Source organism: Neolamprologus brichardi, chromosome 5 (genome assembly GCF_056152115.1).
Source record: "Neolamprologus brichardi isolate AB-2024 chromosome 5, ASM5615211v1, whole genome shotgun sequence".
Classification (NCBI taxonomy): Eukaryota; Metazoa; Chordata; class Actinopteri; order Cichliformes; family Cichlidae; genus Neolamprologus; species Neolamprologus brichardi.
In genome coordinates this window covers 6415763-6434006 of record NC_142108.1, presented here as the reverse complement: position 1 = coordinate 6434006, position 18244 = coordinate 6415763, and the positions used below count along the sequence as shown (strand labels likewise).

At 38.9% G+C, this 18244-nt stretch overlaps 2 protein-coding genes across 3 annotated transcripts; both read left to right on the top strand.

Moving 5' to 3' along the window:
- The first annotated feature begins 1025 nt into the window (after nt 1-1025).
- sla2a (Src like adaptor 2a) lies at nt 1026-4681 on the top strand. 2 transcript variants are annotated; one of them, XM_035905172.2, is made up of 8 exons: nt 1026-1403; nt 1884-1987; nt 2231-2330; nt 2427-2513; nt 2851-2954; nt 3464-3616; nt 3700-3829; nt 4204-4681. In XM_035905172.2, the coding sequence occupies exons 2-8, from the start codon at nt 1921-1923 to the stop codon at nt 4328-4330; spliced, it is 768 nt and encodes a 255-aa protein (XP_035761065.1). In that variant the 5' UTR covers nt 1026-1403; nt 1884-1920; the 3' UTR covers nt 4331-4681. The 2 variants fall into 2 exon arrangements, with proteins under 2 accessions (XP_035761065.1, XP_006784757.1); XM_006784694.3 differs by having other exon boundaries at nt 1881-1987.
- A 780-nt stretch (nt 4682-5461) lies between these two features.
- On the top strand, nt 5462-18197 carry trpc4apa (transient receptor potential cation channel, subfamily C, member 4 associated protein a). The gene is made up of 18 exons (XM_006784695.3): nt 5462-5626; nt 8110-8238; nt 8364-8480; nt 8615-8672; nt 8785-8840; nt 8964-9092; nt 10353-10554; nt 10708-10893; nt 11013-11155; nt 11264-11395; nt 11494-11552; nt 11649-11834; nt 12011-12101; nt 12189-12329; nt 12426-12537; nt 12862-12974; nt 13155-13361; nt 15514-18197. The coding sequence occupies exons 1-18, from the start codon at nt 5501-5503 to the stop codon at nt 15649-15651; spliced, it is 2325 nt and encodes a 774-aa protein (XP_006784758.1). The 5' UTR covers nt 5462-5500; the 3' UTR covers nt 15652-18197.
- The last annotated feature ends 47 nt before the right edge of the window (nt 18198-18244 follow it).

Sequence of the window (18244 nt, the reverse complement as noted above, 5' to 3'; positions counted from 1 at the left end):
GCTTTCCGAGCATTTTTGCATAGAATATAATGTGACATGCATAAACCCCCATTATGACGAATGCCCTGTTTTTGTTGACATCTGTGGTGCATTTACTGAGGTTGTACTCGGAGAAGCAGAGTCGGGCTGATCATTGCATAATTTTTTTACACGAGTTGACTAAAACGCAGGAAATATGCTCTATTTAGTAAAACTTTTTCAGTTTCTATTTGAGAAAGATGTACATCAGTGGTTTGGAATGAGTTAATCTCAGATTTTTTTTTTTTTTTTAAAAGAGCACAAAGTTCTTTCCATCTGTGCTAACAGGCTGTTCTGGTGATTCAGCACCAATCTGATCTGTTCTTGCTGTATTGTTTCCGTGCAGGGTACACTTGCTCATTTGCGTCTGAAGCAGCTCAGAGTACATCTGATTAAGACACAGAACAAGGAGATATGACAGTTTTATCTTGGTTTTATTAATATTTCCAGGAACGACTGGTTTGGTTTGTGTTTTTTCAACAGAGACATGTTTTTCTTTCCTGCCCTCTCATGGTTTCATAAGCAGTAGAGCTGCACAGTTACAGAATTCGTGACAATTTAAAAAAAAAAAATCTGGATTGCCTTTCACCTTTTCACACTTACATGTATAAAAGAGCAGAACCCCACTGGTGGGCTGTTTCTGCATTGTCACTGTGGTGGATGGATGAGAAATCGTGGCACGCGTAGGTTGGCAGTGGAACCGCCTGATTCTGCAGAAGTTTGTCCTTTATCTCACGGCAACAACTGGAATCTTAACATGATGGATAATAATCTAAAGAGCGAAAACATCTCCACGGTTTTCCCTTTTCCGCACATTTCAAAATACAGAAATTCAGATAGTTTGTCCAGTATAAGCTTATTTTACATTAACTGTCACTGTAAACTGATGACACCTCTTCAACCCACAATGCGCCACAGGGTTCATGTACATGGGGATGACAAATTTCACTGACGTACACATTCATTCCATAAACAAGCGCACAATTGGTGCCTCTTCAAAACAGCCTGCATCAGAGAGATCAACTTGAGGTAGTTTATGTCACTGTTGAGCGTCACAGGAAGTTGCAGCTAAGCCGCATGTATAAAAGCCAGGCAGGAAGCTTCCTCTCTTCAGTGAGCCCACGCGATAAACAGCTGCGCAAACACAGCAGTCTTCGTGGTAACTGATTAGAGCAAGGAACACACTGATTGAGCAGCGTGCCTGAGTAGGAACTTGAGCTTATACATGTACTACACGTTACCCAAGCAACATTGGATGTGCTGAAGGCAGAAGAGCATTTTTCACTGGGAAGACTTGGATTTTATTTGTTATCGTGAAAGGAGTCTAACTAATTGAGCGGAATATATTTTCTGGAGGGACATATTTCTTCCAAGAATTGAAAAAGGTGAGAATATGCTTTTCTTTCTTACCATTTCCCCCCTTTTGTTCCAGGACTTCACTTTCACAACGAGGAAATTATGCTTAAATTGCCTTTGAATTTTTGTCACTGAGTGATGATCACGCACTGCAAAGAAATGGAGTAGTTAGTTACAGTGTTTTAGTTTGAGATATGTTCCTGCCTTGCTGCTACCACAGAAGTAAAATCTCATCTCACTTTGCATTTGAGAAACTGACCATAGTTCTCACATAAGTATTGCATTGGAAATTTAACACAGGATATCATACCTCTTGTTGTGGTTAGGCGCTTTCCTGTATTCTGGTTTTGTTGCCCGGATTCAGGTGTCCTAAAACAATATCCTGCACCTCTAAGTAGCTTTACAGATACCACAATGCCAATGCAGGAACTACATTTGCAGTTCAATTATGAATTTGTGCTACTAAAGGCGATTTCATAATAACGCTATATTTTTTTCCCCCCTAGCAGCAGTAGACATTTCAAATTAGCAAGAAAACCACAGACAATGGGGACCTGCCTCACCAGATGCCAATCCAACCTGACAGTCTTTGAAAACCCAGATGAGTCAATGGGTAGGTTTAATCCCAGGACAGAAATATGTGTGTATGTATGTATGTATGTATGTATGTATGTATGTATATGTATATATATATATATATATATATATATATATATATATATATATATATATATATATATATATATATATATATATATATATATATATATATATATATATATATATATATATATATATATATAATTAGCCAAAGGCAAGATTAAAATCAAATATCTCTTCCTTTCTATCTGTGCAGAGAGCCCAGAAACCGTGATTGTGTCTCTTGTTGATTACCCATCATTTGGAGAAACACAACTGACCATGTGCATTGGGGAAAGACTGGCCATGACATCAGAGTATGTATTACTGCTCTTAATGTTTCAGTTTTAAAGTTCAGCTACAATTAGTGATGAGTGTCATTTATTTATTTCTGTATTTATTTTAACTCACAGCGACGGGGACTTCATAATGGTGAGATCCACAACGACAGGCCGGGAGAGCTACATCCCTATCGAGTACACGGCCAGAGTTACTGACAGGTACAGACACAAGGACCGCGTTAGCAGATTTGTCACATTTTTCTGTGCGTGACTAAAGTCAGAGGAGTTGAAATGAAAGGGGAGGCGGGGAGTTCCCTGAGAGGTGGGAGGGGTCCCTGTGTAGGTGAACTTTTACCTCAGTGGAGACAAATGTTTGGAACAGAGCTTTTCTTTTTCGGTGACATGATCAGCTCCTCCCTCCTGTAGTTTCAGTCCTCCTCCAGTGGTGAATGTGCTCTGATGTTGTTCCACTGGATTTTTCCTAGCAGTAAAATATGACATTGTCTTCTCATCTTACTGTTCTGAATGTGCATTTTTTTTTATTATTATTATGCAGGTGGCTGTTCAAAGGCATCAGCAGGTACAAAGCAGTGGAGCTGCTCATGCTTCCTAATAACCAGAATGGAGCCTTCTTGATTCGAGAGTCAGAGACAAGCAGAGGTTAGAGGTTTTTATTGTTTTTTGTTTTTTATTCGTCCTTTGTTAACTGTTAGATTTATCATCACCATTCAGTCTGAGGCCAACATCATGCTTGGAGCCCTGAAATTTCTTCATTTGAAGTTGCATTTCCCCTTAGCCTAGCTCTGCTGGGGAGGAGTATTTCCTACCCAATTATTTTCATTTTCATTTCTTCTGTACTTCTAAACGTGGTGATGGCTTGTTACACTTATTAAGTATGTATAAAGGATTGTTATTGTTCATGTATATGAATTTATTTATTTATGGAGTATTCATCATCAGACATTGAATCCAGTATAATATTTTCCTTAAGGAAAATCACCCTTAAACTGCTATTTCTATTTCTACTGAAGGCACAGCTATTTACAGACTACACTGTAAAGCTCAGTAGAATTATTTAGTTTGCTTCAGAAACAACTGGAACTATGGTTAACAACTAAGACTGGCATATTTTATTAATTCCTGTATCTCTGTGTTATTTCTTTATTTAGATTCCTACTCGCTATCTATCCTGAGGAGAACCAGCTCTTCGCACCAGGACTGTGTGAAGCACTACCGCATTTCTACCCTCCCGAATGGATGGGTCTACATATCTCCAAGCCTGACTTTCTCCTCCCTGCATTGCATGGTGGAACACTATTCAGGTTTGTATTAATGTTGAGACTATTTTGCTTTAACACTAAAGCCCTTGAAAAGATTGATGCTAAAATGTTGCCTTCTTTTGCAGAGACCGCAGATGGATTGTGCTGTCGGCTGGCAATGCCTTGCTTCATCCAGGGTTTAGACAATGCTGAAGAGGCCCGGCCTATTCCAATAACGACCAGGAGGCCCACCATCAAATGGAAGGAAATCAGCAGGTGTGGCTCGCTCTAGATTTACTTGTACTGATGTCTTCCATAAGATGTCCCTCTGTGACTCATTTTTCAGCGCTGTCTTTCCTAGATTAGCATCAAGATCTGCCTTTTCCGTTTATGTTGACAGTCCGTTAGAAAGATAATGATTCAGCACTGCGGTAATGTACTGAATAAACTGGTGTGTAGAGTGTGTAAACAACACCGGCAGACATGCCAACAGATAGGCCTGTGGTTACAGTGGGTACGTGCCAGTTGTGAATGTGTGGAACCTGCAAATGTAGAGCAGGATGTGCAGGTTGAAACGGCAGTCTCCAACGGATTCAGTTACCACGTCACTTTCCTCACTGAAGTCTCAAATTCTTCTTTGTCCCCTCCAGATCGGTGATCTTAAAGAGGAAGAGGACAGTGTCAGATCACTCTCTGGTGAGCGAGGGGCTCAGGGAGGCTATTTACTCCTACCTCCAAATGACGGAGGCCGGCGAAAACAGCTGCTGGGACACTTGAGGAAAGACTTCAGAGTGAGACTCTGTAATTCATCGGCTGCGGCTTGGGGATCCCACTGGAAGAGGCCGTCAACACGCCCAAGTGCAGTCTTTAGAGACTGCCCTGGAATAGCGAGAGGGCTGAGACACTACGCTTTGTGGAGATATGCAGTACTGCAAACTATATGAGCTGGAGGACTGCTTTTGTGGATGTGTGTCCAAAGAGGCGTACAGAGGAGCTTTGAGAAATGTGTTCTCATTTGGCTCCGAAACATTGAATGTATCTTTTAATTTATAAACTAATGTGTACTTGCAGGTTGAATGTCATATTATGTGTTAATATTATTGGAATATGATTGTTATCATGGTTGTGTTATTGGAATCCAATAAAAAATATATAATTTATGTAACACGTGCAGATTCTGTGAAATAACCAAACAACTTCGAGGGGAACATGCTAAAGTCCATTTGCTATGCTATTCCATAAAAAAAAGGAAAAACATGCTCTTGCATTGACACATGCATAGCCACACACGTATAGTACACTCATAGAGACATGTAGCCACAGCTTTAAAAGTGCAAAGACATCCGTGTTAGACTGCAGAGGCAAAGCAAGAGAAACACTTTTTCTGGGTGCCGAAGTGTATCACTGAATTCACGATACACTTGCTATCAGCACACAATATCCTCAACACATTTCCATTCATTTTGCAGTTTTCGAGTTTTGATAACAAGCTGCACAAACTGATGAATGACTTATGTCTTTTTTAGTCGTGCTGGTTACCATTGCCGCAAAAACACGAAACTACTGTGAAACGAATAATTATACCGAGCTTGCACTGCAACAAATCATCTTTTAAGTACGTACGTTTAAGATTAATTAACGTAAGTTCAAGTAGTTCAAGTGTCCGTAGAATTCAGCCGCCGCCCATAACGCCTACGCTTGTGTGCAATATATAAAAAATATAAGAACGCAAAAATAATTATGGCAGACCTGAATTTTTTTTTTTTAATTATTATTATTTTTTAATTTGTTTATATATCACGGTATATATGTATAAGAACGTAATTAACAAACGCACAAGCTCGTAGAGTCTGCTTCTCTGCCAGCAGATGCCGCTTAATTACCTCAAATAATTCATCAAAGCCTTTCACTTCCTGCCCAAACAGTTCAGTTCAGGAAGAAGAAATAATGGCGACGCTTCTGGGGTGCGAGTCCCCTTGTACGAGAGGAAAACGAAGAAACTACAGTAGCAATATCATCACGAAGTTCACGGCCACTAAAATCACCGGCCAGGGCTTCAGTCGAGGAACACAGGTGGGAGAAACGACATTTGTTTTGACTGTAAAACCACCCGAAAGTTGATCGACTGAGACCAGGGACTTGCGCTTGGAATCGAGCCTGAAAGGAAGACGTCCGAGAGACCTAACTGGAACTGTAGTCGCTCCTGTCAGCTCGGGCTTGACTAACAGGCTAAAACATAACGGGGTGTGTTTTTTCTTAGGCAATTTTAAACTATAATACAACCTATTGCCAGGAAACATGTTTTTGCTCGCTGACAATCCAAATGACGCTGTCACTGCTACAAGTGTATGAGGAAAGCTCCGTTGAAGTGCCTCTTTTGTTGTTAGCTTTACATTAGCTTAGCATTGGAGGCCAGGTTTTTTACGATATAAAACATTTTAAAGTCGGTTGTCTTCGGACTGTTCTTATGCCCGTTGACTATAATAATGTAAATATTTCTACAGCGCCCCTCACTTTATTTTCTAAATACTGTAATCTTGGTATAAACGACAGTAAGATTTGCTAATGGTAGCGAAGGAGCTAGCGACAGCTAACTAGCTAAGCCAGCAGAATAGCTCAGGTGATTACGTAACAACACTAACCACAATAACTATCGTTTCCATAAATGGGTACGCCACAACAGCTGTTAAGGCATGTTAACGTTCGCAGGTTTATTTTTGTGCCATTTACACGATATTTCTAACTGTCAAGGGTTGGTTGGTTTTTGATTTAATGCTAGCGACAGTTTACGCCAACTGTTTAGATTTTCACGTATCTTCGTGCATACGAATGTCGCAGCTCTCCGGGTGTTTCCACACGTCCAACTCATGCATATCTATTATGATATTGCCCGTTTCATCCTAAATAAAGCCGTCAAATTGCAAAGCTGATTAAACCCATTAACACCTTTTTTGTTTCCAATGCATATGTCAGTGGCGTGACTGTCACATTTCCAGCTAACGTACTGCGTAATGACGTTTACAAAGAAGCTTTGTTCTTAAGTAGATGTTCTAATAACGCAAGGTATTTCCAGTGTTATCTGTTAACACCCCCGATAACACTGAAAACGTCGACTTTAAACAAGTTTTCTTAGGCCGTCCAGGGAATGTTATGAATTGCTGTAATTTGGGAAAACACAAGAGTCCTGCCAGTTCTGCTGACACATGAACAGATTTTAAGGAGGGTATGTCATGTGCTGTGGTTTGAGCCTTCAGTTGTCATAGCAGTCCACTTGGTGTTTTAGGTTGAACTGCCTCTGAGACATGAATTGAAGCTAATTATTTGATCATTCTTCAGCTTTTTGCCCAATTTCAGCAAAGTTGGTGGAGATGGTGGAGCATGGCCAAAACAAGAACCCATTACATTTTGCCTGAAAGGTTCTTAGGCCTTGATTGATTACTCTCTGAGTTTTTTCATTTCATCATCTTTAATATAAAAAAATGGGTAATATTAAGAATTGGTCAAATCATTTCATGTGAAAGTGACAGTAGGAAGACTGGGCTTGTTTTCTGTTTTCACAACCAGTACCTGCCCAGAGTAAACAGAGTTAAGATATTACACATTGTAATAAAGTCAGTTTGTCATGCATAAATATGCTATTTTATCCCAACTTTTTATTTCATTCTTTCTCAGTGAGACGTTTTCTGGTAATAACATTAAAAAAACATGCATATTTACATTTTCTTTCGCATATTTTTAACTTGGTCAATAATTTTTTTGTGTAAGTGTACAAAATGTTCTTTTCTTCCAGGAAGTTTATATGTCACAATAAATATATGTTTCCTGTGATCAAGGGAGGCAATGACTCTGATCTGAAGGTCTCTATGACTTTAGATTTCATAAGGTTTAAATAGAAACTCTGTTGGGGCATGTTAGCTTTTATAGTCTACGGTATGATCAAAGGTGTGGCTTTTTTAGTTTCATTTAAAAGAAGGCTTACTACCTTGCGGTACTCATGAAATGTTTCTTTCTTTGAAAGTTGCAAACCTATTGGAATGAGAATTTTATTATTTATTTGACTGACAACACACTCATATTTTATGGGTATGTGTTATAGTCAATGTCACGGTGATTTTATGTTTATTAAAGATGTAATTTTATTTAAAGGTTTAAAAGAACATTAGATATTTTTACTGTGTATAGCTGATTTAACACAAACGTCATACAGTGTTAGAATAAAGTATGAGAAGACCTTCTCACATAGCAGACAGTAAATGTCAGACTGATTTTTCACTACTGAAAGTACTATGTAGTATTGTGGTTTCTAAGCAGAATGTGCAGGACAGAGAATATACTCGCGGTGAATTCTCAAAACAATTACCTGTGCTATTCACAGATTGTCTTAATCAGACATTACAGACTTGAAACTAGGGAGCTGGTGGGATAAAGTCTGTTTAGTGCTAATTGGATTGATTCTGACATTTGCAGTCTGATATACTGCTCCTCTAAGTAGTATCTAGTTCAGGACTGCAGTGCATGTTTGAAAAGGGCTCATGTTGCCTCTTTATGTGTTGTAGCTCCCAGGAGGTCTGCTTCAGGAGAGAGATAAACGTGCCAAGTGGAATGGCATCCCTACTCTGCTGCAGAAGCTCTATGAGAGCAGCCATCCCAACAGTGACCTCTCCCATGCCCACACCTTTCTTAAGGTATCCACATAGCACTAGTCCATCAAATGGAAAATGACTGGTTTTAGCTTGTGTTTTTTTGCTCAGTGTTTTACTTTGAAAACTGGTGGGGAAAAATAGTAATGTGACCACTGTCTTTTTGGCAGTTATTATTATCCCAGCTGTCTGTGGAGGCCATGTCCTTTGTCACAGAGGACAGGAAGACCGCTCAGGAATCCACCTTCCCCAACACGTACACTTTTGACCTCTTTGGTGGAGTTGATGTAAGTCTTACATTCTTGTGGTGTTATTGGACTGAAGCTGTTATTTCTGAGGAATAAACTCTCATGTATAGCTCAACTCCTCCTGAGATACTGGAGAAATAAAATGGTTTTCTCATTTGTCTGTGTTCATAAAGCTTCTAGTGGAAATCCTGATGAGACCTACACTAACTATGCAGAAGAAGAAACCTAAAAGTAAGTAGGACTGCCATAACATCTGTCCGCATTTCTGCGTTTTAGTTCTACTTAGTTTTTTTCCTATAATCCTGAAACAGTCAGATTAATATTTGTGCTTCTGTTACAACAGTGAATGATGACCTGGTCAAAGACTGCCTTAGTGTTCTGTACAACTGTTGCATATGTGTAAGTACCATGTTACATCTTTTTCATATAAAATATGCCACACACATCATATTTTCCCTTCCTTGATGCAGAATCATTTTTGCATAATTTAATGACTGTAAAATTCCTTGTTTAAATTCATAGACGGAGGGCGTCACAAAGAGTCTGGCTGCTAGGGATGACTTTGTTCTGTTTCTCTTCACCTTGATGACAAACAAGAAGACCTTTCTGCAGACTGCTACTCTTATTGAAGATATTCTTGGAGTAAAAAAGGTCAGAGTTCTACTTGGATTAAGTGACAGTAGGGGGTAAATGTATTTATGGATCTCTTGACTTCACTTTATGCATAGTTACTCAACTATTTAAAAAGGATTTTAAGCAATGGATTATAATCATGTGTTAGCCATGCGACAGACTGGTGACCAGTAGAGGTGGGAATCACCATACATCCCACGATACGATATTATCACAATACTTAACGCACGATACAATATTATTGCAATTTTTTAAAATATTTTGCGATATTCAGATTCTGTACATAAAGGTAAACTTTATCAATATTCATTTTATCAAATTTCAAAGTCTCACACTCAGTCTCTCATTTCAGTCAGTTTTATTGTTGACAAACTGAACGGTTTGTATTACAGTCTAGTCCAACTTAACTGAACGCAACCATCTGGTACAATTATAGCTATTCTGAACTATGCAATTTATGAAAACTATGCAGCCCATTCAGCAACTGAAGAATTTGAAAGTAAATTAAAACAAAATATAATTTTACATTAAATAAAAAAGTTTTAAACTTAATTAAAATAAAACATGTCTTAAATTAAAATAAGTAAACTGTCATGTTTATTGCTGCCAAAAAAAAAAGTTAAACACATTTGGACAGTGAAGGAATGTCAGGATTCTTGCCCAGAAAAAGGAGCTGATCAACATGCTCTGAAGTCAGAGCATGTTCCAGTCCACAAAAACTTTTTTTGTAACAAAATATCAATTTCTGCTATCCCTGTATCTATACATTATTAGCAAATAAAATATCACGATACTACACAGTATCGATTTTTCCCCCCACCCCTAGCGACCAGTACAGGGTGGACTCTGTCAAAAACTCCAATTACTTAATTATCCATAACTAAGCCAGCTATATGTCAGAGCACTGTGGAGATTATAAAATGCGACTGATTTAATTTTATTCTGTGTGCTCCTGATGGTTTAGACATCTCTCTCACTTCACTTAGCAGATTTCCTTAATCTTTTTACTAATTATGACAGATAAACCTTTGGTCCATGAAAATTTCTAAGTCACAGTTAGCCTAGTATGTATTATTCTGATCATTTGTCAGTTTTGTAAATACAAAGGAAGTAAATATTTTCAGGTCTTACGCTTAAACTGGCATGTAGCATTTATACATATATCTGCTGGGTCAAATCAAATTTAGTCGGGGTCTGTCTCAAAAGTTACTTTTGAAAGTGTTGCAATGTCTGCATTCTGTTCACATTTGATGTTTTACATCTGGTCACACCTTTCAGGAGATGATCCAGTTAGAGGGCATCCCTAACCTGTCGGGTCTGGTCCAAAGCTTCGACCAGCAACAGCTAGCCAACTTCTGTCGCATCCTTTCTGTCACAATCTCAGAACCTGATGTGGGAAATGATGACAAGCACACCCTGTTGGCCAAAAATGCACAGCAAAAACGCAATGCAAGTCCTTCACGTGCAGAGGTCAACCAGGGTAGGTTGTCTTCAGAGTTCAAAGATTTATTGGCTGTGTAATGTATTTTGTACAATAGCAAGAGTGCATTTGACTGCGTTTGTTTACCCTGTTTCTGACACTTGTAACAAGAAATGTCACTAAACTGAACTAACAAGCATTGTTTTCCAACAGTAACCCTGCTGAGCATCCCAGGATTCATTGAGCGGCTTTGTAAGTTGGCCACTAGAAAGGTATCTGAAGCCACAGGTGCTAACTTCCTGCAGGAGCTGGAGGACTGGTACACATGGCTGGATAATGCTCTGGTACTGGATGCTCTCATGCAGATGGCCACTGAGGAACCTGAGCAAAGCAGTACAGGTGAGGAAAAAGGCATTTATGATACTGCTAACTCATGGTTTCGTTCCCGTGAACTTTTAATAATACATTTGGACATGTTTTTTGTTTTTTCTGTTGTTTTTTTCTCTCCTCACCTACAGAGTCGTCAGATGAGAGTTCTCTGGCTACCAGCCCTCTGAGACATCGACTACCCCAGTCCATGAAGATTGTCCATGAGATTATGTATAAAGTAGAAGTACTGTATGTGCTCTGTGTTCTTCTGATGGGCCGTCAAAGGAATCAGGTACTCTTCCCCACCATTAGAGCTGAGCTTGAATTTTTTGTCTGAACAGAGTTAAATTGTTCTCTCTTTCCCCCCCCCCCCCCCCCCCCCCCCCCCAACTCCTCTCAGGTTCACAAGATGCTGGCTGAGTTTCGTCTCATCCCAGGGCTCAACAACCTGTTCGACAAGCTCATCTGGAGGAAATATACAGTTTCGAATCACGTGGTGCATGGCCAGAATGAGAACTGTGACTGTAGTCCAGTATGAAATTTCAATTCAGTAGTCCTAAACTCATCATTACAATTACATATCACTTTTTAAAATATGGAGGGTGAACACTCTTTATTCCTGTCACACAGGAGATATCCTTCAAAATCCAATTCTTGCGATTACTTCAGAGTTTCAGTGATCATCATGAGTAAGCAGCATTTTTTTTTTTTTTTTTTTAAACTTTTAATTTGATATTTCATTTAAGGTTTTGATTTACCTTTTCAATATGTTCCCTATCTTTCAGGAACAAGTACCTCCTTCTAAATAGCCAGGAGTTGAATGAACTGAGTGCCATTTCCATGAAGGCTAATATCCCAGAGGTGGAAGCTCTTGTCAATACAGACAGAAGCCTCGTGTGTGATGGGAAGAAGGGGCTCCTCACACGCCTCCTGACTGTCATGAAGAGGGAGCCTCCAGACTCATCTTTCAGGTAAGTGTCATGTAGGCCAAAGACGGAGATAATGCAGATTATATAGTCAGCCATCTCTTTAAAAGTCTGACATACACATATTGGAGAATCAGAGATTGTGCCATTTAAATGACTGCTCAGGGTTTCTCTGTGTAGTTTGCTTTAGCTGATTGTTTCTCATGGGTGTTTATATATAGATTCTGGCAGGCAAGGGCAGTGGAAAGTTTCCTCAGAGGTGCCACATCCTATGCAGACCAAATGTTCCTTCTGAAGAGGGGCCTACTAGAAGTAAGATAAATGTTACCACCCATGTACACAGATCTTTCTTCTTCTTTAGTGAATCGGTGTTCACTTTCCATTTTCATTCTTCGACAGCACATCCTGTTCTGCATCATAGACAGTGGTTGTACATCTCGCGATGTCCTTCAGAGTTACTTCGATCTGCTTGGTGAGCTCATGAAGTTCAACATTGATGCTTTCAAGAGATTCAACAAATATGTCAACACTCCAGAAAAGGTATGATGATAGATCCTAGTATTTATTAAGAATATATATACTGGCTGAAAATGATCTTACTGCATTGTTGCTAATGGTATCTTTTTTTCTTTTTAGTTTCAGATGTTTTTAACACAGATCAACAGCTCCCTCGTGGATTCAAACATGCTAGTACGCTGCATCGTTCTTTCATTGGATCGCTTTGAGAGCCAGACTGAAGATGTCAAAGGTAAATGGAAATTTGATGGTTGTAAACTGGATTTTATAGAATATTTAAGGAAGAACTTACTATGAGCATTTTCTTTTATTTATTTTTTCTTTTTGTTTTGTTTGGATCTTTGGGACTTTAATGTGCTTAAAGAATACATAAAATTAATGTGTTCTCAAATGATTGCTGACAAAATCTAAAAGAAAGATCAGCTATAAGTGGAACTGATAGCTGATGAAACAATGTGCACCAGAAGTGAGAGTACATTGATACATTTATTTGATTTATTAAGTTTTTTTTCCCTCCACTTTACAAACATGTTTTGTGTTCTTTGTTGTTTCTCAGTGGTGGAGGTACTTTCTGAGTGCTGCTTGCTATCGTACATGGCCAGAGTTGAGAACAGGCTGTCGTTCCTTTTCCGACTGGTCAACATCATCAATGTACAGACACTCACACAGGTCTGGGTTCATTTACACCTTGCCACATGTTTTCATAGAAGATGATGGTGATTATTTAGCAAAAAAAGTCTGTTTAAAAGTAAACTGTAAGTCAGTTCAGAGACATTTGGCATTTAACATAATTTTGTTTGTAGTGTAAACTTTTTTTTAAAATTATAACTGAGGTCTGTTTCTCTACAGGAGAATGTCAGCTGTTTAAACACCAGTTTGGTGATTTTGATGTTGGCCAGAAGAAAGGCTAAACTGCCCTTCTACCTCAACGCCCTTCGTGAGAAGGAGTATGCTGAGAAGTACCCGGGCTGCCTGCTTAACAACTTTCACAACCTACTGCGATTCTGGCAGCGCCACTACCTCAATAAGGACAAAGACAGCACTTGTCTGGAGAATGTGAGTAGCTGAACGTACAAACACTCAACCAGGTCCATCATCACAGGCAGGAAGCAAGAATCTCTTCACTTATATTAAGTGGCATTTGTGTTACACATTCAAAACATTCCACAATAGAAAGGTTTGCAAGCACAGTGATAAAACCAAGACTTTGATTGCTGTGCTGCACCACTTGTAAATTGTAGAGGTGCATAGAAGTTCTTTCCGATTAGATATTGTCTTTCATTTTTGTAAAGAACTTCTGTAAGTCAGGGACTTTCCATACAAGAACTGAAATACCCACCCCACACCACCACAACTAAAAACCTGCCCTTCTAAAAAATAGTTTCTTTCTGCTGAATGTTTAAGTGCCACATATCATCTGCAGCAGCAGCCACCACCAGTCAGGAATCACTGTTAAATCCACCTGCCCATCACCAAACAGCAGACAGATAAATTTGGTGTCGAGCATTTAACAGCTTAACAGCCAGGTTTTTCCATCGGGGGTTAAATAAAACTAGACTAAAAGAAGAAAATGTATGCGCTCTTTGTGTTCTCCACTCAAACTGTGATTAATTAATTAGAGGTAAACAAATATAAAATTATTTTTATATTATTTAATATGAAAAAAATACACATGCTGGGACTGAAGTTATACCAAAACCGAAGTGTTTACTTTTGCTGTAGCGTTGTTTCAGAAGCTTTTTTTTTTTTCTTTAATTTTCACAACTGAATGGCTGTTTAAACATTGATTATGTAAGTAGATCTAAAATATTTGACTGCCCTATGAAATTATCAACTCTATGAGCAACATTTACTCATTAGTGGGACTTAATGCTGAAGATGGTGCAACAGATTTTGCTGTGATGGGAGGGAGATAGAGGGCTCGGTCCCTTTCACACGCAACAATGTGACTAACAGATGTTTGGAAATAACTTTACAAAATAGCAAAATGGTCATTGAGCTCAAAGTAAAACAATCTAAAAGTTCTATCACAGGAATTCTGTAAAACCCAGACTTCTTACTGTTTTCTGAAGCCATTTTCTTTCATTTATAAAAGAACATGTAAAGATTTTTCTTAATGTCTCTTTGTCAGCATAACAGTTTTACAAGGTGACGTCAATGTGTTTGTTTTGCTTGCTCTGCTGCCACCAAGTGGCAGATGTCTCCAACTTGGCTGCTACAATTTTCCATTAGATTTGCACTGTCCAACCTAATTACACTGTTGACTGCCACAGGTTAATGACTTTGACACATACCAACTTACTGTAGTCTTCAGTACCCTTCAAATTTAAACACTATAAATGTATAGGGTACACAGACACTGCTTAACACAAGAAGTGCTTCCTGTGGGAAATACTTCTATTAATGGGGTCAGAGATTTTAGTTGGCATTTGATGCTTTGCCATTGGTTTAATTTGGAAGGGGAAACATTTAATTAGTGGTGGACAGTTTGATCAGGTCATGTAGTGACAGAGTAAAGGATATTAGCACATAAGCCCTCATTACAGAGATGTATGCATTTTTTGTAATTCTTTGGTGTAGAGAGATGGGGGTTTTTTTTGGGGGGGGGGGGGGGGGGCAGAGCTTATTATGAAAGAACTAATTTCATAAGGTCAAAATGATTTGATGCTTGCATCAGGAGAACCGTGCCGATCCAAATGTTTGACCCTACAACAAGGTGATTTTTGAAGCTCTGCTGTGTTGTGTAGGGTGTTTTGCATTTTCAGTGGTTTCATGTTTAAACGATGCCAATTATGATTTGTGGTCTCAGCATCATTGATTACCTCTATTTCTATTTTATTAGGGTCTTTGAATCTCAGTTATCAAAACACAAAATTAGGGAAAACTTTTAGCCTAGATAAACAAGTCTTAAGTCTGTGGCAATTAGTGGCATTATAACAAGACTATTATTTATTTATTTTTAAGTATTATTATTTGAACACTCATCTGTAAGTGTTAACATTGATCCAAGAGACATCTAGCTAACCTATTCTGATTTATCTGTTCATACAAACCAGTAAAAGTCCTTTTACTGGTTTTTACTCTTTTATGTAAAAGGCTACTTGAATAACTAATTATAGCTATTATTATAGCTATAGCTGGGATACCTTTTAGCTGTGGGTTTGTTTGTTTTTTTTGTTCTTATTCATCTTGGTTTTCCCTTTTTCAGAGCTCCTGTATCCCATTCAGCTACTGGAAGGAGACTGTATCAGTGCTGCTGGGTTCAGACAGGACTTCTCTGTGTGCCATAGCGAGCTACATCGATGAACCATTCATGGATCTGGACAGAGATCTGCTGGAAGATTGACCTCCAGTGTGTGCACTTAGTGCACTGGGGATGGGATGGGGCAGATGGCCACATGGAGCATGGACACCTAAAGCTGGCAATGACCCCGCTGAGCTGAGCCGTCCGGCTGCTTAGGAACTGTGTTCTGGATGTAAAAACTCACCTGTTTGCTGTCTGCACCTTCGCATGGAGGCTGTCATCACAGATTTCAGCAAATAGGAGTTTTCCTGGCCATCGTCTTCTCACTGAGTTAAATCCGCTTTTCAAGAGAAAGAAGAGGAAAACCTGTATGCCCACCCCAGATTGGCCACATGGTATAACAGACAATTAAACAACCTTCAAAAATGACATCTGCATTGGTTGTTTGCTTTAGGTGAAATTTAAATAAAACTTTTTATATAACCTAGAAAGTTCTATGATAAATATGTATGATTCAACAAGTTATGTTAGGAAAAAAATGGACTTGGTTTGGAAATTACCGCAGCTTGAACTTTCACGTGCAGGTTAGTGGTGTGTCACAGGGCTGCCAGGAGTCACCAGCCTCACTCTCGCACTAACTTCATGCTCTCTGTTGACTCCATGTCACTCCACTGCCTGAGCTTGGAGGAAAATGGCTTTTTACCCCCCCCCCCCCCCTTCTCCCCCCCTTATGAGTCCTCTAAAAAGAGAATTTTCAATGAACCTGTCTGTCTATTTTATTAGGTGGCTATTGTTCATTGGTGCTTTCTGGTTCCACTCAGCACATTTAGGTAGCTTGAGGGTGTGCTGGCATTTTCCACATATCACATGGGGTACCTGTCATCTAAAAACCACCCTTCAGTTATGGCTTCAGAAGCCCCACCCAGGGACTCATTAATATTATTATTATTTTTCCAAGATTATTTTTTCTTGACTTATATTTTGTGTTGTTAAAACGGTGGCTTTTAGCTCTGGATAAATTGTAGAATAAAATATTGCACATTTGTTTTTATTGTTTATATTTTAACCCATTTGTTAAAAAAAAATCTTCATTATGTAACAGAAGCTTTTGTGAGAAAATGCGTTGGGAAGAGAATAAACTATGCAGGTGTAAGTGTTAAAATAAGAGTTTTTGTTCACCCCATACCCAAAGTTTGCTTTATGCGAATTAGCTTTCAGCCCAACATCATCAGCATTTGATTGGAAATCCTCCACTTTCTCTGGTATCTGGCATTTCCTGAAACCTACAAGCTGAGAATGACAATCTTCTTGGTGGCTCCTTCTGCATAGTACAGCTTTAGTTTAAAGGAGAAACGATGAGCGTGGCTGTGTTAAAGTTGTCCACAGCCTGAATGTGCTCCTGTTTTGTTGAAATGGAAGATGCAGAGCTAAAAAGATTTGGGTGTGTCCAGTCAAACAAGTACAAATGATTCAGCTACCTCATGTTTTATCCCAACGCCGTACAGATCAAACCACTCCTAATCACAAGTGTACAGATTTAATCCCAGCACGTTGTGTTCACGTGAATGTATGAGGGCATTTCTGACACCATGAGTTGTGCTTTTTTTGCCTTGAGATGCAAGTGAACATGTCAATTTTTTTTGAAGCCTTCTATTTGCTTTAAAGCTTCTTAAGGTTCTCCTGTTTTTTAGCTTTTAGCATGTCTTAAAACTCTTGACTGGTGTGCGCAAACTTTAAATGACTTCATCTTCTGTGCTTCGCAGTGAAAGTAACGCAAGTACCCATAAGTGCTTCTTTTTCGAGTTCTCCATTTCTTTGTTGGATGCCCAAGAATATTTACAACTGTGTTCTTCAGGACAGATTGTTTATTACGCTGTTATCGCTTCAGGCGTTGGTGGTAGAAGTCGGACGAAGCTGTTGGTATGAAAGCATGAATGGTGTGAGCTCTTTGGAATACCTGTATAAACATTTTCTTCGCCCTAGTTTCCGTAGCTTTGTGATGAGTTTCTGAGAGTGACCCTTCTGTATGATGCACAAGAGAACTGGTTCTCTATAGTAATGCTGTATGTGGTGTGATCCACCCAGTAGGCCTTAGTTTTCATTCATTAGTTTGTACAGAAAAAAATGGTGAAATGTTATCCTCTTTGGCCAAAAACATGCTGCATAATATAACACACTATTTGACTTATTTTAGACCCCTGACTTTGACTTTAACTGTACATTTTATGTAATGTTTAGCATGAGGGGGACGGTCATAAAGAGCCCTAAACACACTTTTACAACTGATTATATGGTGCTTTTTTTTGGGGGTAGGAGAGAGTGAAGGAAGATGATTGTATCTCACTAGGATTGACGGCATCTATGGGGTTTGTGCGACAAACGGCATTTCAAAGATGCTGACAGTGAGTAATGTCGTGTACAATCTGTCGTAAAACGGCTTTAGGAAATTATACATCTATTTTTCATCTCTATGGTTAATCTCTGACTAACCCTGTTTAACTCACAAAATCTGTTCCACATTCTAATAAACACTTCGGTAACAAACTTGCTCTCATGCTCCTGCTCTAATGCTGGTATTCAAGTTTAATTTCCTTATTTAACAGCTGTTTGTCAAATTAATCATATAATAAATTCTTCTTTAGACTGTCTTTGTTGAATCGCATCTCTCTATCACATTGACACACACACGAACGAC